Source organism: Boleophthalmus pectinirostris, unplaced genomic scaffold (assembly GCF_026225935.1).
Source record: "Boleophthalmus pectinirostris isolate CB_2022bp ecotype Guang Dong unplaced genomic scaffold, ASM2622593v1 HiC_scaffold_1, whole genome shotgun sequence".
Classification (NCBI taxonomy): domain Eukaryota; kingdom Metazoa; phylum Chordata; class Actinopteri; order Gobiiformes; family Gobiidae; genus Boleophthalmus; species Boleophthalmus pectinirostris.
The window spans coordinates 16,553,369-16,576,660 of record NW_026570970.1 but is presented as its reverse complement, the minus strand read 5'-3'; the positions used below and the strand labels follow the sequence as shown (position 1 = coordinate 16,576,660).

Below are 23,292 nucleotides of genomic sequence, written 5' to 3'. Positions count from 1 at the left end.
CTTTTACGTCACATGCATACCCAATCGAATTCCACACACTTTTGCGTCACCGTATGCATGCAGATTTCCTCCCGAAAATGCTCATCTAAACGTGGAATAAAAAGTGAAGTTGCAACACCACTTTTGCATCTTCTGTTCAGACCGACATATAAACGCAGCTTTATTACATCCAATTAGAGGCCACCAAGATATGAGCTGAACAAATATCATGGAGCCGATACCCGATCCGACAAATTTCCCAGTATCAATACTGATATTCAATACCAAAATCGGTATCATTACATTCCTAATTATAATGTCACATTTATAAAGCTCCAAAAATGACTACAACTTCTGTGGCGCATGCAGTTAAAGGTTAAAGACATTTTACTATATTGTCTTTTAATCAAGGTGCACTTTATTGTCCCCGTATAATTTTCTCCTTTGCATTTGACCCGTTCTTCAAATTGGAGCCCTGCAGTCCCGCAAAACAGTGCGAGGTGAGACACATTTTGAAAGCTCACTGCGGGATGATAAACTGCAGTCCCGCAAACTAAATATGAGTGTACAGTAAAATATACAAATGATTAATGTAAGCCTATCATACATATTTTGTGCTGGATAGTTTATTTGGCACAGTAAAAACATTTAAGCAGCCTAAACTTGCAGATGTGGTCTAATCTCACGCACATTTTAGACAATTCCTTTCCACTTCTCCTTGTTTGATAGAGCTTAAGAAAGTGAACGTCCCCATCTTGAGGGATTTGCGGGAGGCAACAGGACAAAATATCGCAGATGTGGGTGGGAGTGGGACTGAAAATTATAATTTTTTGCGGGTACGGGCGGGAGCGGGACTGAAAATTTTGTCAGGGGCAGTGGCATCTGAGTTCCCACCTCCAGATCTTAAGCCAGTCTTGGTCAGGAGGAGGTACTTTTGCTGTGTGGAGAAGATGCTTTCCATTTAGCTCCTGTGCCGCCTTGTTGTGCCACTTAAACGTCTCAATATTATATCCTCTAAGTCGGTGTTTAGATGGAATAAATGGGACCATTTAGCTGCTCATATTCCCAGTTTCAGATAATTGGTCTATTTGTGCTTTTTAACACAATTCCGTCCCCACAGATTTATGGGAACTACATTTTTCCTTCTGGCTGCCAATTCAAACTTCAATCATCAGTGTCACAAAATTGCTCTGTTCTGTGCCAATCCCTTCTTGCCTGGTTTAGTCTTCACTATTTTCAGAGGTAATTCTCATGCACCCAAAAATGACTGCCAGGACTCCACACAGAGCTCGGAAGTACTGTCACTCCGGATGGGAATATTCTGAGGCTTCCTACCAAGTCTCTAGTGGCAATGATGAGGGCTAATTTGAAGCTAGCTTGTAATGTTGCACAACTGGGTGGTCGGCTAATGCCTTGTGGTAACTGCAGTTTTGGATATAACCGAATTTGTACACAGAATTACAGCGGTGAGTTTGGTGTGTTCACTGGTGTGTGGAGTGTGGGGAGGGGGCCAGATGGCGGAGACCCTAGGCAACCAGTTCCAAGGCAAATAAGAGGCGAAATTTCAGTGCAGCAGCAGAAATGTCAGTGCAAGTGAATTCAATTTTAGAAAAGTTATTCCTTAAGCCAATTGCCTTGCTCATTTCCTCAGTTCAGAGTCGATTTTTCGTGTGTGTAATGGCTGTTACTTCTGGAAGGAAAATTGCCTAAAAGGTGTTGCTGCCACACTGAGAACAAGGCGAAGAAAGATTTCACAATTTGCCAAGATAAAATGATTATGCTAATTTCAGGGATTTGTAAATTTTGCACTTCCTATCTCCATTTTGAAGAGCTAGATGAATTCAGGTCTATTTTGGGACATTTCCAAGATACAGGTGCCAGGTAGGGCATCTGGTCTAAGTATTTCTGCCTTCACGGTATGTGGAGTTAGATGTGCTTTGCAAATTAAAGTCAAATTTGTATTTAAAACACCGGAAAAGTGAGCGATTCAGAGGGTTCTCATAGTGAAAAATACTAACAGGTGTTCCTCAAGGACACCACTCACATGCTAGTAAACTGTGAAAATGCTCATATAAATACTTACTATGACAAAATTTTAAAAAGCATTCAAAAAGATCTCAAGCACTTGGTTAGTTAAGGCTCCCCAATGTTTAAAACTCTCTAAATTGGACTGTTTTGGCATAGCAGAATTAGACTTTGTTCTCATTGTATTATCATAAACATTTAAAGAGAAGACCCTGGTCAAAACTGGTGCTTAAAAATTTAGGCAATAATAAAATGAGATTACATTTTTCAAATAAAAATCATTTGTGCAACTATAGTCTTAACAAATCTATGGGAAATATAACATAAAGGTAAAAGTTCGTTATTGTTTACATGGGACAATTTTGTATTATTGTAAAATGTAGTCCAAGTGTTTCTAATGTTAATATCTGTGAGCCCATTAGGGTTGGGCGGTATCCAAATTTTGATACAGTTAAACCTTCTTAGGATTTTACCGGGATATACGGTATTACAGTATTACCAAAATGTTTTAGTACGATTTTAGTAAGATACGAAGTCGCATCGCTATATGGTCTATGTGTATATAGACTGCAGACTTATAATCTCTGAAAAGTTTCACATGATCCATCTCCAATGCAATAGAAGCACAGACTCACCATCAGCCGCACATCCTCTGTTGCAGAAAGAACACTCACATTCCACTGAGTCGTGTCCTTTAGTCCGACAGAAGCTGAACGGCATCAGCGCACAAGGAGCGAGCTGCTTTTATTAGCGCTTTATAGTTTACACAAATGATGAGCCATGTGGTTTTAAGTTTAATTTCTGTAAAACATAAACAAATGTGCACCTGAAGCCAAAATGCTGCCAAATTGTAGAAGTACTAGTATTGTTTTTTTTGGGGGGGAGGGACCAACTCGCTTGCGGCCAGACTTGCCGTCTTGTCTTGGTCTCCCTTATGACCGTCACGTGACAACGGAACGAAACTAATCGAACATTATAGACACTATTAGTTTTAAATCGTGATAGCATTTAATTGAACATACAACCACATATTCATTAGTGCTGAGCAAACATTATATTAGGTTCTTATGTGCTGCTGATTTTTTTAATGACTGTAATAAAACTGATACTGTTGCTACTTTTTGATACCGCGGGATACCGTAATACTGTATTACCGCTCAACCCTAGAGCCCATCCCAAACCTACATCTATGCATTGTCGAGAATCTACCATAAACCAAAATCCAAAAACTGCAAGGAAAGAAGAATCCACTTTTGTTCCTATGACTTGATATGTTGAGACTTCACTCCTCACTGTGCTCTACTTAGCTGAATGAAACCTTAATTATTCATACCCGCCTTGAGTAATTCCATTTTTTTCCTTAATTTCTGTCACATGATGTCAAATCTTGCTGGCTATGACTTGACATATTCCCATTACCTCTCAACATTACATTACCTTCCAGTTCTTCCGTATGTGCGCTTGTGTATTTCGGATTTTCCCCACATGATGTTGTTAAATAATCCTTCCCCTGAGCGTTTGACAGAATGGGGAGGGGGAGGGGGGGCAAGTGTGGTCACGGTCACACCTGATGTACCTGCCGCTAATCCTATCATGCCATACCGGTGTCTCCGTAACCAATCCCGTCACAGCTCTCAGGACCGCCGTGCTGACACCTCCGTCCCACCTCGGTAACGTTGTGCCATTTGCTCCTGCCCATGTCTCCCAACAGCTTTATAGACAGAGTTTGTGTCTTCATTCTCGGTGACAGGGCCCGCCGAGGTGAATCTTCGCTAACAACATCGCGCTCTTCCTCTCCCTCCTCTCTCCAGGCAGCTGTGGAGCCGCTAATCTGGTGTTTTTACCTTGAGATACATGTCACGTCCTCATGATCCCGCTGACATTTCTGTTCCCTCGTTTGCTACCTTTCAAAACTACAAATTTAGAGTTGAGTGAATTTGTATCCCGGTCACCATGGCAATTTGGTGGATTATGGGCACTTGGTTAATTAGGCCTTAGAGCGAAAATGGTCAAATTGTGTTTTTATCCAAGTTAAAGGTCTTATATTACGCAAAAGTGACTCTTGAGAGCTTTATGCCATGTTAGACTGCTGTTACCTCATCAGAAACATAGTATCTGCAGCAGTGTTTTGTTTCATTCACACGTTTCGGTAACCCTTTATCATTATTCTGTATACATCTCCAAATCTTAATATGCTCTTTCCACCTTGTGATGTCATGAAGTGGTAGTTTTCAGTTTAACAACTACTTTTTACTTTTACTTAAGTAGAAATTGGCAATTCCAAGGCTGAAATCATCAAAATATTTCTAGTGAAGGTGTATGGATTTTAAAAACACAATGGAGCACTTCCTGTAATCTACATGACTTCACAAAGTTGAACAGAGTGTTTTCTGTTTGAGAGAAGAATAAAGGCTAAATATGCAGGGTTTGTGTGTTAAACATGTGCGCATGAAACAAAATAATTCCAGGTATGAATCATATGCAGGCCAGACTATTTTAGATGATAGTCATTTAGGTTCTGGTTTGATCTTGGGAGAGTGACAACAATTTAGACACAATGCTGTACTGTATTACATATAATTTGCTTAGAGACATATTATGTTCGTTATGGCACTCATGTAATTGTGAAGTGCATAATCATATAATGTATGTTCTATGGGTCTGATTATAGCCTCAGGACAAAGCTCTCATACACACTGAAATGTACTGTGTTAGATTGAAGTGCACATGACAGGTCTGACTACTCATTTTACTGAAACACAGTTAGGAACATTATATTTAAGATTTTTGCAAAAACATTCACATGTGTTTTCTCAATTTGGAGAGCTTTTTAGTTTTAAAATTTTATTACAAATATACGCTTATACAAATATACAAATATAAGTATACTGTTTTATTTTGTTCAATTACAAGTATCAGAAAAAATGTTTCTTATGCTTAACTTTTGGATATAATTCCCCCTAATGTGATGTCATCAGTGTGTCTCTTTCTGAAATTTACAACATATTTTTCAACTTTTCTTCTCAAATTGCTTCTAGATAGAGGTTTTAAACTATAATTTATATCTACAATAGTGATAATTCCACCAGATTAAAATAAAAATTAGAGGATCATACACATTTAAAGGTGCACTCTGTAACTTTCTGGATAGGGCAAGCAATAACTAGCCAGCCATTTCTCTTCAGCGACTAGGTCAGGAATCAGAACACACTAGACAGTTTGCAAGAATCCCGGAAGTGGGAGTCCAGGCACCAGCCAATCAGCAAAGAGCCATACATTCTGTGTTGTCAGTGATTCCTGAGATCGAGGATTTAAAGTCGGAACAAAAAGAATGTTTGGTGAATTTTATCAAGGGGAAAGACGTTATTGCCCTTCTTCCTACGGGATTTGGGAAAAGCTTAATATACCAGTTAGCCCTGTTAGTGGCGCATTACATACGTCATGACCAAATAGCAGCGATTGGTTAAATTTAAAAAAGTACCAGCCTATTGTCGAGCAAATGAATTCTAATGCTGCGAGGTCAGACGGTTTCCACGAAATGAAACTGGCTGATGAATCAGGTTAAGCAATAACATCTCCATGAAGAAAAGCAGTTGACATACCTGCCACCAGAAAAGTNACACACACACACACACGCCTGCAGGAGTGTTCGTGCAATGAAAATTCAAACTTTTTAAGTGCCGTTATTCCCACAATTTGGTCTCTGTAACTGAACTCATCTTGCAGCCAGCCGAGTGAATATATGTGCTCAGAAAGTGGAGGCTTTATTCAAACCACTGCTCACTTCTCCAGCCACAAGTGGTGAATTGAAAATGATCTCAGGGGGATTCCTCAAACGCCTGCACCCATGTTCTCCCAGGTGAGGTGAGACCAGAACTGTGACTGTTTGAAAAAGAGTGGGGGGTCACAGAGAAATGCCCACACAAAAACGCCATGTGGTTCTGGGCACTGTGCATCTGCAGCTTTTGAACGAGATTTCAGCCAGAGCCTACAGAGTTACATATGTGCATGTAATTCTCCAGATTTTCTCTCAAAGTTCAAAAACATGAAGGTTTGCTCAAGTGGAAATTTTAAATTGCCTCGAGGTGTGAGTGTTAAAATGCTTGTTGGCCACGTCAGTCATGTCTCTGAGTGCTGACAAACTGAACACAGACTGGAGCTAAGTATTTTAGACAGCTTGTCCTCCAATGAGACGCATATAATAAAGTTTGAAGTTTGATATATGGCTACAGAAAAATACCACAATAAACATTAATACTGAAACTTTATTCCACTGACACAATAATCCTAAAACAGGATTATCACACTGAGCCCTTTTCTAAGTGAATCAAAATGTGGCCAACAATAAATAACAATTAATCATCAAGTTGTATCTACAGTATGTGTCATAGTTTTTATTTATTCAACATACAACAGTTCCAATGTTTATAATATAGGCTTGATACAACAAAAAATAACACTGCAATGAAAAGGTCCACCCAATAATTGTTGAGCCTGAAACAACATTGTTCTTTCTATCATTTATTGAACAGTAAATCAATGTAGTAATTATCATGACAGGCCTAGACACGCCTTAGTGGAAATAACAGATGGACACAATATACAGTGATGCATAAACTCTATTACTGTCTGAAGTCTGAAACTGTAGCATGAGTTGTATTAGTAACCAGCCTCACAAGTTGCATCACTGCACAGTTTGTGGCTTTCTTCTTTTTTTGTTGTGCATGGAAAGTCACCCAGCTCAACAGCATTTTTAAATAATCTATTTCAGCGGTGTGTTTACAATCCCAGATCTAATCAAAAGCAACATGAAGGACAGCAAACAGTCTTCTTTATAAATATCTAAACATCCCAGGGACATGCTGATCCATGGGCACAGATTACACAGCTGCACTGAAGTCTTGCCAAGTCAAATATGTGCAGAAATAAACCCAGACAAATACAATTACCTTCAGACTAATAGAATAAACAAAGGCACCACTATCTATCTCACTCATAGATTTTCATGAAATGTTACCCAATGTTTAATGCACATTTTTATTTTATTTACTTATAATGATGAATGACACCATTGTGCAAGAGTTCTCTTCAAATATAAAACACAAAACCTCAGAGGATCTTTTTTTTTTTTTTTTTAACAAGTCCTATATTACGCAACATTGACTTTTCAGCTATATAAGCCATGTTATAATGCTATTAACTTCTCAGAAACATACCTGGAGTTGTTTAAAAACACGGAAGAAGTGAGGGCTTCAGGGGATAATTAGTTCGACCACTTTTTACTCTGTCATAGTAAGTTTTTATACTACAAGCATGGTCATCTTCACACTCTGATACCTGGAGTTCTGTTTCATTTACACATCTCTGAGTAATGTTGGTCCATATCTCCAAGCTCAAAACGCTCTGTTCCACCTGATGTTATGAATCTGTAGTTTTCTGGTTAACAGCTACCTTTTACCTTTTGTTAGTACTGATTGGCAATTGCAGGGCTGAAATTATTCAAATGATTCTAGTGACCGTGTATGGACTTTAAAAACACAATGGAGCACTTCCAGTATTACCACATGATATCACAAGGTGGGATAGAGTGTGTTCAATTTGTGAGAAGAATTTATAGCCTAAATATGCCAGATTTGTGAGCTAAACATGAGAGATGTAACAATAACCAAAATATTGTGATATCGTATTGTTAAAGTTCTCACAATAATGTTGTGGACCATCATAATATATGGAATTACAAGTCTCTTTGCTTAAATTAAGAGTTATGGCAATAGCTAAAAGTTCTTTGGATTAAGTCTTGTCGATGCATTTTAAGAGGAAAAAGTAGCATATTAACAGTTTTGTTAGCCTCCACAAAATATTGCAATAAATATACTGTGAGATGTATATCATGAAAATATCATACTGAGAGATTTGGATATTGTTACATTCCTAATCGTGAGCCTCCCCAACATATCGTGAGCTTTCCCACAATATCGCAATAAATATCATACCGTGAGGTTGAGACCGTGACTATATTGTGTCGTGACTTGGATATCGTTACACCCCTACTAAACATGTTTGAATGAAACTAAACTCTATGTATTTTTGGATCAAGAAACAGCATTATAACGAGGATGAGCAAACAGTGTAATGTGGCCCCTTTAATAACACTCAAATAGCAATTACTCAAATATATAGAGAGATATTTTTGTATTATTATTAACAGTATTATTAGTACCTATTTGTTTGAATTTTTTTTATGTCTTTAAAACTTCATAGGTTCAAGTATTTTTGACATTCAGATCTGAGACTTGGTGCCAGGGCCTGTCAGACAGGAGTTTGGGAAAAGGTCAGAGGGGTTTGTTGGTCCTATTCTTTATGAAACATGCCAGTGAAATACCACATTGATGGCTGAAAACAGGCAGCCTCAAACTCTCCACAGACTGTTACAGCACTCATGCTCAAGAAGTAAAACTGCAACAGTACTGGACAGTTATGTAACTTTAGTCTGCATCATGTGACTGTAATGAATAACCTGAAGGATCACAGTATTCATATGTTCATATTTGGTATTGAAATGTTGACGTAAAATGTAGATGTGTCATGAATTCTGGAAATTTCAGTTAAATTTTTCACATTAAGTAGACACAGACTTTCCTATTCTTTTTTGTAGTAATTATTTACATTGTTGTCACTTTGGAACTGAACTGAAAGAGAGGTTTGTTGCCGATATGTGCTTGAATTAGAGCTGTTGATTTTTATTGCCGAGACAGGTAAGGTCAGAGAATGACAGCTACCCAGGATTACAATGAAAGCTATCTGTGATCCAAGCCAAACACTGTTCAGTATTAATCATTTATGTCTATAACCCTCACCAAGGCGTGCATCCTGTACCCCATATCTCCTCTTTCCTTCCTCTCTTTTATTGTGGCTTCTTCTCTCCCTTGTTATCTGTCCTCTGGTCCGTGACATCTCTGGCAGCGCGGTGTCGCTCTGTCTGTCGCCCTTGGATGATGGATGGGGTGATGGACGCTCGGTTGCCACGGTAATTTGATGGATGGTTTAGCAACTGATACAGGCGTGGAGAGAGCGCCAAGCAACACACACAGGCACGCCCCTCTCTCTGCGCGCCTTATCGCTTCTACGCTCCTTGACTTCTCGCGATCAGCGGGAACCCAGACAGTGGCAGTGTCTCCATAACAAACAGCGCTGACCCGTGGCTGTGCAGAGCGCCACATCTGTCCAATCATATCATCAGATGTGCTGACGCTGGCACACAGATGAAGAGAGGCAGGGCCCTGTGAGTCTGTGCAAGGGTGATAGTCTCTTTATCAATGTCAACAGGGACAGAGGAAAAAGAAGACGAATTGATCTTTAAAAAGTTCCTTAAATACACACATGCCTCTTACCTTCACTTAACAAAAAAAGGCCTACCTAGTGACGCTTGTAGCCTAGGGACCCCACCTTTAATTAACTGTAAAGATTATACATCACCTCCAGGCACCACTTCCCTGGGTAACCACTGGTGCAAAATGAGAAGAGGTCAGATCCAAAATAGGCCCAAGGTTAAGTCAAAATTTGTTCAGACTTTTCTTTTTTGTTATTTTTTCCGCTTCAGTGCACTCTTTACATGCACCAAACAAAGTCAAAGATATGAATTCACACCGCCATGTTGTTTACCCGGCTGCTGACAGAAAGGCAAAACAAGCTGACCGTTACAAAGAGAAGAAAATATGAGCCCTTTGCATATAGAAAGATTTCAAAACCACAAGTGACTGGTGCAACGAACTAATGCAGACCACAGATAATAAGTGTTTCCAATTATGGATTTGTCGTATTTTGTGGACACGCCCTTGAGGCTCATTAAAGAAGATGCAGGAGGAGAAAAGAACATGCAATCATATTCAAAACTGGTATTGACAGAGCTGCTTGGCACACAATACACCCAAGCTCCAGTTGTTTGGGCCAGGAAACTCCAGGCTTGTTAACAATGTAATATCGAACCACCCCGGACTGTTTCCTCAATGTAATAAATCTGACTTAGCAATTCAATGTCCCAAAACACTCCACTGTGGACATTAAGGATTATGGCTATGCTAGTGATTGTGCATTGATGTACTGACTGTAAGAGATGGCAACTGTAAATGGGGACAGCATGGTGTCTTGGGGAATAGACATGTGTCTGTAGAGCAGCTATAAGTGTGTATTATTGATTAAACAAGAATATGGGTGAGTATGTGATGTGTTTTATCTCAACAGGCCCTGAATGTGTGACTCAAACATCCACTTTCCCTTCACAAGATTTCTTCTCCTCCTCCCAGGGGTCATGATGATCAGAACCATGAATCAGGAATTCCACAAGCTAACAGTAATAATAATTTGGGTAATAATAAGTGGGTGATTCATTTGGTGTAATTGTGTAATATCATCACTCAAATGGTCCTTTTGTTTTTGTTCTTGATCCAGCTTTTTCTGTCCCACTACCGATTTCGATACTTTTACTGCATCCGATATTAACTATTAACTGATACTATTGTGGTACAGAAAATTACTTATTTCACAAAGATATTCAAATGTGATATGCAGCTGTCATTTATCCTTTAAATAATTACAAAACAGCTGAATAAATGTTCAAACGTTCTAGGCCAAAATCAGTCTGTAAATAGTCTTAGGTCCTATTTACACAAGAACGCTTGCGGGTAAAAAACGACAAAATATTTTATCAGAAGTGCCTTTCGTTTAGACAGTGATGACATTTTTGGGGCTTAAAAATGTAAAAATCACCCTCCAGAGTGAAAAAGTTGAATACGCTCCGCTGTAGCATTTCCGTCTACATTGCCCAAGACGCAAAACTCTGGTCAGATCTGCTCTCGTCACGTACGCTTTTACGTCACATGCATACCCAATCGAATTCCACACACTTTTGCGTCACCGTATGCATGCAGATTTCCTCCCGAAAATGCTCATCTAAACGTGGAATAAAAAGTGAAGTTGCAACACCACTTTTGCATCTTCTGTTCAGACTGTTCAGACCGACATATAAACGCAGCTTTATTACATCCAATTAGAGGCCACCAAGATATGAGCTGAATATCATGGAGCCGATACCCGATCCGACAAATTTCCCAGTATCAATACTGATAATTCAATCCATTGTATAATGTCACATTTATAAAGCTCCAAAAATGACTACAACTTCTGTGGCGCATGCAATTAAGGTTTTAAAGACATTTTACTATATTGTCTTTTTAATCAAATTGGAGCCCTTGCATTGTCCCGCAAAACAGTTGCTCCTTTGACACATTTGAAGCTCACTGCATGATGATAAACTGCAGTCCCCGCAAACTAAATATGAGTGTACAGTAAAATATACAAATGATTAATGTAAGCCTATCAAACATATTTTGTGCTGGATAGTTATTTGGCACAGTAAAAACAAATTTTAAGCAGCCTATAAACTTGCAGATGTGGTCTAATCTCACGCACATTTTAGACAATTTTTCCTTTCCACTTCTCCTTGTTTGATAGAGAGCTTAAGAAAGTGAACGTCCCCATCTTGAGGGATTTGCGGGAGGCAACAGGACAAAATATCGCAGATGTGGGTGGGAGTGGGACTGAAAATTAAATAATTTTTTGCGGGTACGGGGGAGCGGGAGCTGGACATTTTGTCAGGGGCAGTGGCATCTGAGTTCCCACCTCCAGATCTTAAGCCAGTCTTGGTCAGGAGGGAGGTACTTTTGCTGTGTGGAGAAGATGCTTTCCATTTAGCTCCTGTGCCGCCTTGTTGTGCCACTTAAACGTCTCAATATTATATCCTCTTAAGTCGGTGTTTAGATGGAATAAATGGGACCATTTAGCTGCTCATTGGTCTATTCCCAGTTTTCAGATTTAATGGTCTATTCTGGCTGCCAATTCAACACAATTCAATCATCAGTGATTCATGGGAACTACATTTTTCTTCTGTGCCAATTCAAACTTCAATTTCAGTGTCACAAAATTCTCTGTTCAAAAATGTGCCAATCCCTTCTTGCCTCATAGTCTTCACTTTTCAGAGGTAATGCCCAATAATGCCAGGACTCCACACAGAGCTCGGAAGTACTGTCAATGATGATGGGAATATTCTGAGGCTTCCTACCAAGTCTCTAGTGGCAATGGATGAGGCTAATTTTGAAGGCTAGCTTGGATATAACCGAATTTGTAACACAGAATTACAGCGGTGAGTTTGGTGTGTTCACTGGTGTGTGGAGTGTGGGGAGGGGGCCAATGGGGAGACCCTAGGCAACCAGTTCCAAGGCAAATAAGAGGCAGAAATTTCAGTGGCAGCAGCAACCAGTGCAAGTGAAATTCAATTTTAGAAAAGTTATTCCTTAAGCAGAAATTGCCTTGCATTTCCTCATTTAGAGTCGATTTTTCGTGTTGTAATCAGGCTGTTACTTTTGTTGAAGGAAAATTGCCAGGTTGCTGCACTGAGAACAAGGCGAAGAAAGATTTCACAATTTGCCAAGATAAAATGATTATGCTAATTTCAGGGATTTGTAAATTTTGCACTTCCTATCTCCATTTTGAAGAGCTAGATGAATTCAGGTCTATTTTGGGACATTTCCAAGATACAGGTGCCAGGTAGGGCATCTGGTCTAAGTATTTCTGCCTTCACGGTATGTGGAGTTAGATGTGCTTTGCAAATTAAAGTCAAATTTGTATTTAAAACACCGGAAAAGTGAGCGATTCAGAGGGTTCTCATAGTGAAAAATACTAACAGGTGTTCCTCAAGGACACCACTCACATGCTAGTAAACTGTGAAAATGCTCATATAAATACTTACTATGACAAAATTTTAAAAAGCATTCAAAAAGATCTCAAGCACTTGGTTAGTTAAGGCTCCCCAATGTTTAAAACTCTCTAAATTGGACTGTTTTGGCATAGCAGAATTAGACTTTGTTCTCATTGTATTATTCATAAACATTTAAAGAGAAGACCCTGGTCAAAACTGGTGCTTAAAAATTTAGGCAATAATAAAATGAGATTACATTTTTCAAATAAAAATCATTTGTGCAACTATAGTCTTAACAAATCTATGGGAAATATAACATAAAGGTAAAAAGTTCGTTATTGTTTACATGGGACAATTTTGTATTATTGTAAAATGTAGTCCAAGTGTTTCTAATGTTAATATCTGTGAGCCCATTAGGGTTGGGCGGTATCCAAATTTTGATACAGTTAAACCTTCTTACCGGGATATACGGTATTACAGTATTACCAAAATGTTTTAGTACGATTTTAGTAAGATACGAAGTCGCATCGCTATATGGTCTATGTGTATATAGACTGCAGACTTATAATCTCTGAAAAGTTTCACATGATCCATCTCCAATGCAATAGAAGCACAGACTCACCATCAGCCGCACATCCTCTGCTGCAGAAAGAACACTCACATTCCACTGAGTCGTGTCCTTTAGTCCGACAGAAGCTGAACGGCATCAGCGCACAAGGAGCGAGCTGCTTTTATTAGCGCTTTATAGTTTACACAAATGATGAGCCATGTGGTTTTAAGTTTAATTTCTGTAAAACATAAACAAATGTGCACCTGAAGCCAAAATGCTGCCAAATTGTAGAAGTACTAGTATTGTTTTTTTTGGGGGGGAGGGACCAACTCGCTTGCGGCCAGACTTGCCGTCTTGTCTTGGTCTCCCTTATGACCGTCACGTGACAACGGAACGAAACTAATCGAACATTATAGACACTATTAGTTTTAAATCGTGATAGCATTTAATTGAACATACAACCACATATTCATTAGTGCTGAGCAAACATTATATTAGGTTCTTATGTGCTGCTGATTTTTTTAATGACTGTAATAAAACTGATACTGTTGCTACTTTTTGATACCGCGGGATACCGTAATACTGTATTACCGCTCAACCCTAGAGCCCATCCCAAACCTACATCTATGCATTGTCGAGAATCTACCATAAACCAAAATCCAAAAACTGCAAGGAAAGAAGAATCCACTTTTGTTCCTATGACTTGATATGTTGAGACTTCACTCCTCACTGTGCTCTACTTAGCTGAATGAAACCTTAATTATTCATACCCGCCTTGAGTAATTCCATTTTTTTCCTTAATTTCTGTCACATGATGTCAAATCTTGCTGGCTATGACTTGACATATTCCCATTACCTCTCAACATTACATTACCTTCCAGTTCTTCCGTATGTGCGCTTGTGTATTTCGGATTTTCCCCACATGATGTTGTTAGAATAATCCTTCCCCTGAGCGTTTGACAGAATGGGGAGGGGGAGGGGGGGCAAGTGTGGTCACGGTCACACCTGATGTACCTGCCGCTAATCCTATCATGCCATACCGGTGTCTCCGTAACCAATCCCGTCACAGCTCTCAGGACCGCCGTGCTGACACCTCCGTCCCACCTCGGTAACGTTGTGCCATTTGCTCCTGCCCATGTCTCCCAACAGCTTTATAGACAGAGTTTGTGTCTTCATTCTCGGTGACAGGGCCCGCCGAGGTGAATCTTCGCTAACAACATCGCGCTCTTCCTCTCCCTCCTCTCTCCAGGCAGCTGTGGAGCCGCTAATCTGGTGTTTTTACCTTGAGATACATGTCACGTCCTCATGATCCCGCTGACATTTCTGTTCCCTCGTTTGCTACCTTTCAAAACTACAAATTTAGAGTTGAGTGAATTTGTATCCCGGTCACCATGGCAATTTGGTGGATTATGGGCACTTGGTTAATTAGGCCTTAGAGCGAAAATGGTCAAATTGTGTTTTTATCCAAGTTAAAGGTCTTATATTACGCAAAAGTGACTCTTGAGAGCTTTATGCCATGTTAGACTGCTGTTACCTCATCAGAAACATAGTATCTGCAGCAGTGTTTTGTTTCATTCACACGTTTCGGTAACCCTTTATCATTATTCTGTATACATCTCCAAATCTTAATATGCTCTTTCCACCTTGTGATGTCATGAAGTGGTAGTTTTCAGTTTAACAACTACTTTTTACTTTTACTTAAGTAGAAATTGGCAATTCCAAGGCTGAAATCATCAAAATATTTCTAGTGAAGGTGTATGGATTTTAAAAACACAATGGAGCACTTCCTGTAATCTACATGACTTCACAAAGTTGAACAGAGTGTTTTCTGTTTGAGAGAAGAATAAAGGCTAAATATGCAGGGTTTGTGTGTTAAACATGTGCGCATGAAACAAAATAATTCCAGGTATGAATCATATGCAGGCCAGACTATTTTAGATGATAGTCATTTAGGTTCTGGTTTGATCTTGGGAGAGTGACAACAATTTAGACACAATGCTGTACTGTATTACATATAATTTGCTTAGAGACATATTATGTTCGTTATGGCACTCATGTAATTGTGAAGTGCATAATCATATAATGTATGTTCTATGGGTCTGATTATAGCCTCAGGACAAAGCTCTCATACACACTGAAATGTACTGTGTTAGATTGAAGTGCACATGACAGGTCTGACTACTCATTTTACTGAAACACAGTTAGGAACATTATATTTAAGATTTTTGCAAAAAACATTCACATGTGTTTTCTCAATTTGGAGAGCTTTTTAGTTTTAAAATTTTATTACAAAATATACGCTTATACAAATATACAAATATAAGTATACTGTTTTATTTTGTTCAATTACAAGTATCAGAAAAAATGTTTCTTATGCTTAACTTTTGGATATAATTCCCCCTAATGTGATGTCATCAGTGTGTCTCTCTTTCTGAAATTTACAACATATTTTTCAACTTTTCTTCTCAAATTGCTTCTAGATAGAGGTTTTAAACTATAATTTATATCTACAATAGTGATAATTCCACCAGATTAAAATTAAAAATTAGAGGATCATACACATTTAAAGGTGCACTCTGTAACTTTCTGGATAGGGCAAGCAATAACTAGCCAGCCATTTCTCTTCAGCGACTAGGTCAGGAATCAGAACACACTAGACAGTTTGCAAGAATCCCGGAAGTGGGAGTCCAGGCACCAGCCAATCAGCAAAGAGCCATACATTCTGTGTTGTCAGTGATTCCTGAGATCGAGGATTTAAAGTCGGAACAAAAAGAATGTTTGGTGAATTTTATCAAGGGGAAAGACGTTATTGCCCTTCTTCCTACGGGATTTGGGAAAAGCTTAATATACCAGTTAGCCCTTTTAGTGGCGCATTACATACGTCATGACCAAATAACAGCGATTGGTTAAATTTAAAAAAGTACCAGCCTATTGTCGAGCAAATGAATTCTAATGCTGCGAGGTCAGACGGTTTCCACGAAATGAAACTGGCTGATGAATCAGGTTAAGCAATAACATCTCCATGAAGAAAAGCAGTTGACATACCTGCCACCAGAAAAGTTACACAATGCCCCTTTAAAGACCATTATACAGACTCTTTCCCTGAATATTGAACTAACACTGAGTTTTTGAAGTCAAAATTCCTCAAATGTAAATTCTAATTCAACATGAACTAAAATAGATAATTGACAGTCATCATTATTAAAATACTTTCTGAAAAGAGAACCCTTGTGTTGTCTGTTACATCTTTTTGCAATGCTATTCTGAAAATTCAAACAATAGATAATTACATGGTGATTTTCTTTTATAAAGAAATGCGTACTTACAAGTAAACACAAATATAGTAGAGCCTGTCTTTTGTTCTACATCCTACAAGCTCCATTTCACTTTACCTCAGTCAGAACTTGATAGGCAAGTTTTAAAAAGACGTTTACAAAAGAGGTTTATAATGCATGATACAAGTGGTGTGTGGAGACTATGAAAACTAGTGGTCCTTAAGTGGATGCATTCAATTTACTCATAAAAATCTTGTAGAACCATTATTTAGCATCTGCTTTTTGTTGAATTATTAAAGACAAGATGGAGGAAATGGAGGAAAAGAACAGCCTCTTTGCAGTAATTTATTTAAACTTCAATTACGCTGTGTTGTTTGAGTTTTCACAAAAACAATCCAAAAAGTCCAAATAACTGGCAGGCTAGGTCACGCATCACAACACTCAAATTGCTCTGTGTCCTTCCCTTTCCCCGCTTCAAAATAACATTGTTTTTTTTTTCTTTGTCTTTTTTGTCTTCCCCACAGAGAGCAAACTCCGCGTGCAAAAGACCAATCAGTCCCAGGCGTATTTGGAGGACAGCCGGGTGCGAATGAACTGCTCCATCACCTCTCAGACCAGCGCAGACTCCCAGCATGCCGTTCTGTGGTACGTGAGGCGGGCGTCGGGCTCGGAGACGGACGAGCTGCTGTTGAGGATTGAGCGGTCAGGAGCGTTTGAGTACGGGGCGTATGCGGACGAAGAGAGGCTGAGGAGGAGGGTTCAGGCGGAGAGACTGTCCCCGCGTCTCTACACCCTCACCCTGAACAGAGCAGAGAGCAGCGACTCGGGGACGTACTACTGTCTGGTGGAGGAGTGGCTCAGTGACCCTGACGGAGCCTGGTACAGACTGGCACGGGAGGCGTCTGGTTTCACACAGGTCATCGTCAGGCAGCCAGGTGAGCATGCTGGGATTTCTAACTCTGACATCACACTGGGGGTGTTCTACATGTAGCTGTATTTTATGTAATGTTTAGCAGTTACCATGGTGACACGAGTCACACATTGGCAAACATTGTTGGAAAAGTCAAGAAAGAACACAAAATTGATTTAAACAACACGTTTTCAGGAGCCTGTGATCAATACGAGCGTTCATGGTCCTGTTTAAGTGTTTGATTTTCTACAAAATGGTGAGTGTGAGTAACTGAAAAACTGTTGGCTAATGCTACCTGGATTGTGACAAATTTTATGTGTGTGAGGCTTGTTTGACAGCATGAATCATCTCACCTGTTGTAGTTCCAGCTAAATCATTTCTTTATGGTCAGATTGTGTTAAAATGGGGCTGGGATAAGACCATGGAGAAGGAAGGTAATGAAGTAAAAGTAATAAAGTACTGGATTTAAGTAAAAAAAAACAAAAAAAACTTTTACACAAATATTTCTTCTGCTCCCGTATCTGTACATTTACAACAACAAAATCCACCACTGAACTACAATCAGTTTATTCTGGACAGAAGATGCCTCATTTGAAAGCCATACACTGCTGAGGCACACACACACACACACACACACACACACACACACGGACACACACTTACCAAGGGGTGTAGTGGGCGTGGTACGTGGGGGTACGCCGTCCACCCACTTCTCCTGATGTGAGATATTAAAAAATAACAGATAAAAAATGACCTACAACTTAAATGTCAAATCGGAGCTACTGGCAATGGTGAAAACAAACTGCACAGACTCATGATATGTGCACTACTGTCCTATAGTGACCTGACACATGAGGAGACCAGGACTGAACCAGGACTGAACCAGGACTGAACCAGGACTGAACCAGGACTGAACCAGGACTGAACCAGGACTGAACCAGGACTGAACCAGGACTGAACCAGGAGGACTAAATGAGAACTGAAAAAGAACTGAACCAGAACTGAACCAGGACTGAACCAGGACTGAACCAGGACTGAACCAGAACTGAACCAAACTGAACAGGACTGAACCAGAGAACTGAACTAAACGAGAACTGAAAAAGAACTGAACCAGAACTGAACCAGACTGAACCAGGACTGAACCAGGACTGAGTGTCTGGAGGTGTGTCCGCGCAGACCGTCGGGTGACCACGTGAGAAAGGACCGCCACAGAGCTCCGCACCCCACGAGGCTAAAAACAGCCATCGTCCGATCCCACTTTGCGGACACCCTGCTCTATGGTCTCAGGGTTCTCTCTTTCACTCTAAAGTCTAAGATTAGTCCTGGTGTAGCCTTGGTGTAGTCCTGCTCTAGTCCTGCTGCTAGTCCTGCTTTAGTCCTGCTTTAGTCCTGCTTTAGTCCTGGTTTATACCTGGTTCAGTCCCGGTTCAGTTCTGGTTTAGTCCTGATTTAGAACTGGTTCAGTCCTGGTTTAGTTCTGGTTTATACCATGCTTATACCTGGTTTAGACCTGGTTTAGACCTGGTTCAGTCCTGCGCACATGTTGTAGCCTATGATTTATGTTCTGTAGGTGATTATGAACGGTGTTAATGTTAATAACATTCCCCATCATTTTGACGCCTTTATGTTGGTACTGAAAGTTTGTTTATTTAAAAAATGTATATGACACCTGTGTGTATTTCGGCATGTGGAAGTTGAGTATATGGCTTTTGGAGTGGAGGTGGACGTCATCACATCGATGTCATCACGAATCACATACCCCCACTTAAAAAATCACACACACACGCATACACACACATACACACACACACTCTCTCTCTCTCTGCTGGAGGCTGCATTAGTCCTGATGAATGATTTGTTGCAGGTGCTGAGTATTGAGATTGAGTATTGAGATTAGAGAGAGGCCTTTTAGCTTTATTTTCAACTGATTTTAGTTTGAAGAATTGGCAACCCAGAGTAATGAGCTAATTCTGCTTTCTGTTAATCCTCTTGAGAATTAAAAACAGAATATCACAACATTGGCCATCGTCTGTGACATACTTTGAAAATACTTTGAAAATGTATTTAGTTACAGAATACTCATTACCAAAATTAAAATGCATTTTGTGACGTATTCTGTCATATAATCTGAATACTTTTACATCAAGTTGCATTTAAAATATAGCCTAAAAACAGGATATATATTTTTGTTTTGCAGTAACTTTTTTTTTTTTTTGCAGAAAATTCAGACATGTTACGGAGCAGTCCAAAGCCCAAATTGCGTGCACCATGCAATTAGCACCATGTATTCCTTTTAATTTAGAAAAGTAACTTTATTCTGAATACCACCAAATGAACTAATGAATGAAGTAAATGTACAAGAATACAGTAATTCAGAATTAATGTTCATATATACGTATTTTTGGTACTTGTAGTCAATTACTTTCCAGCAAAGATCACAGTGTGTCTTTATAATTTCACAATATTTCTCAGTAAATATTCAATATCAATATTAGATTTGAACATGTTTACCTCTAATCAAAACAAATGTAGGACTCAATCTGGTCTGAAGAAGGATTAAGAAGATCCAAGTAGGACAAAGAACAGTGGTGGGTCAGGCTGCCATCTTGTCTGAGCATATGTTCCTTAGTGGGGGGATATCCTAAAATGTCACTTCGTATTATTTACATTATATATAATATTAGAGATTACGATTTACTATTCTTTGTTTCTGTGTGGACTATGCACACCTGACAGCTGGACACAGTTGCTAAAGGAGGAGAGGTTTAGCTGAAAATTTAGTAAGGAGACTCCTGCGGTTACAAGCTCACGAAAATCTGATTAATATCTGATTTCTAGACCTTTAAAATTACTTAAAGGTCCTATATTAAGCAAAATTGACTCTTATGAGCTTTAAGTCATGTTAGAATGTTGTTACCTCCTCACAAAACATACCCAGAGTTGTGTTTCATTTACCCATGTTTGAGTAATCCTGGTTTATTAGTCTGTCTACATCCCCAAAGCTCAAATGCTTTGTTCCACCTTGTGATGTCATATAGTGGTAGTTTTGGGGTTAATAGCTACGTTTTGCCTTAAATTCAGTAGAGATTGGGCAGTTCTGGGGCTGAAAGTATACAAATGATTCTAGTGAAGGTGTAAAGATTTAAAAACACAGTGGAGCACTTCTTGTATTACCACATGATGTCACAATGTGGAACAGAGTGTTTTCTGTTTGAGAGAAGAAGTCAGCTCAAATAATTGGGATTTATTTGTGAATGAAACAAAACACAACTCCAGATATGTTTGTGATGAGGAAACAACATTATAACATTGATCAGAAAATAGTGTAATATGGGCCCTTTAAAGCATTGTTTCCCAAAGATTGGGTCGGGACCCTCAGGTGGGTCGCAAGAGATTTTTTTTTTTTTTTTTTGGGGTCGCCTTGCTTGTAGGTCTGCAGTATACAGTTCTGACACTGATATGCGTGTTGTGTTCTCCTCCTGCACGCCAGACTGGAACACGCTACAAAAACGCAGACAGACCCAACTCATTAAAAATGTTGAAATGTTAAGACATGTTTTGTATAATCTTTTTGTACTTATTTTATTGGCTATTTTGTTCCAATATTGCTGGTTCAATTGAATGTTGAAAAGAAAAAGAAATGGGCTACATTTAATGTCCAAATAGATGACTTATGGATACTTTTATTGCTGGTTCAATTACTGTTTTTCATTGTTTTAAACTTGAGTAATACTAATTGTTCAGAGACACGATCACTCAATAAAATATCCTCATTAATGTTCAATAATGGTCACATCCACCTTTACCTTGTGATTTACAAATAATGTCTATTGCCTTGGGTTGCGGAGATTTGTGACTTTTAAAATATGGGTCCCCAGAAAAAAGTTTGGGAAACACTGATTTAAAGGACAAGTGCACAATCTGATGTGAGTGACCTGAGGGACCATGCTCTGAAAGAATACAGATGAGTTTGCAGTTTACGTTCATTTTGACAAATTTTAGCTCATTTAGCTGATTTTGAATATGTATGTAACCACAGCCATAGCCTCACTCTTCATCTATTTGTATTAGCACAACGTTTCAGTCCCTCTGACCTTCCTCCTTACTTAATATTATTGCAATAAATAGTGTGTTTGCTCTGTTTTACCAATGAAGCCAGTCATTTAAATGCACCATAGACTGCATCTCTAAAGGTCTGCGCAGGTTTTAGTGGCTCATACATTTGTATATCTTATGTTATAATGTTGTTTCCTCATCAAATACAAACCCAAAGTAGTTTTTTGTTTCTTTTAATCATATTTAATACACAAATCCTGCATATTTACGCTCTAGTTCTTCTCTCAAACAGAATACACTGTAAACTTCACACACCTTCACTAGAATAATTTGGATAATTTCAGCCCTGGAGTTACCAATCTCTACTGAACTAAAGGTAAAAAGGTAGATGTTAAGTTGGAAAAACACCACTACATGACATCACATGGTGGAACAGAGCATTGCAGAGTTACTCAAACGTGTGTGACTGAAACAAAACACAACTCCGGGTGTGTTTTTGATTAGGTAACAACATTTTAACATGCTCACAGGAGTCAAATTTGCATAATATAGGATCTTTAAATGAACAGTACTTTTATTGGCTTTTCCCCTGCACTAAAGAATCCCCAAATCTGCTACAACAAGGCAGCCAAGTTATGGGGTACTTAGGTTTTATAGCGGATGTATGGTAGCCATAGGATAATATTAAGCAGTGGGGGTTCTGTTCTCTAACTATAGGAAGTTTTAAAACAGCAGGCACTTGATCCTCGGTGCATGTATATAATCACTTTAATGCTATGGTAATAAGTGAAGGCTATGCACTGTGTAATCACCCCAGGTATTCAGAAAGGTGCTAAAAATTCACTTGTTCGGAGGCACCCAGGAAGCCGGCCAGAAATCTGCTTGTTGGGTGAAAAGACAAGAGGTGATGCTTGCCAGAACCTACCTCCTTTCACGCTCTCCTGCTGTCCGCTCCACTTCTCATTTTACCCCTAACAAGAAAACGGTTCCAAAAAAAACAAAACAAAAAAAACACATATGGTGGTGTGTAAGAGAGATAGGAGAGCAGGCGTAACTCCACCAAAGAAATAGGTCATTGTAGTGGTTTTCTTAAAGGCTGAAGCGGGGGAGAGTATGGACATAGACAGGGGCCCAAGGTGCAGGCTGACCTCACTGGAACTCTGCTGATAGCCATGGGCACCACCAGCAGATCCAATTAAAGTAGTTTACTCAGTTTAAAGTTTCCTGGACTGTTTGTATAGCTGGATAATGTACTCAGGCTTATTCAATTTGTGTTTTAACTTTGTAAGGACAGTGGAGATTTGCATAAGAAGGGGATTTGGCTTACACAATACAGGCGCGTATCAAAAACTTTCGTGGAGAAGTTAAATGGATTTAAAATTTCAGTTGGGGAACACTAAAAACACATCTGCATCTGGAATTAAATCAAAATATTATACTTTTTGTACAGTGCGGTTTTGTTTAGTTTTGAAGGATTTTATGCATTGTATGTATTTAAAGGGCCTATATTACGCTATTATCTGATCTTGTTTCCTCATCAAAAACATACCTGGAGTTGCGTTTTGTTTCATTCATGTTTAACACCCAAATCCTCCATATTTAGTTCCTCTCTCTCAAACAGAAAATACTCTATTCCACCTTTTGATGTCTTGTGGTAATACAGGAAGTGCTCCACTGTGTTTTTAAACTCCATACACCTGGGGTCACCAAACTTTTTTTCTCTGGGGGCCACATTATCGCTCCT

At 39.2% G+C, this 23,292-nt stretch overlaps 1 protein-coding gene across 1 annotated transcript in view; it reads left to right on the top strand.

The window, feature by feature from the left end:
- igsf3 (immunoglobulin superfamily, member 3) overlaps nt 1–23,292 on the top strand; it is a 197,396-nt gene that overhangs the window by 166,439 nt on the left and 7,665 nt on the right. Inside the window, exon 7 of the mRNA XM_020931924.2 lies at nt 17,107–17,517. Within this exon, the coding sequence (XP_020787583.1) occupies nt 17,107–17,517 (411 nt within the window). The remainder of the gene's footprint in view (nt 1–17,106; nt 17,518–23,292) is intronic.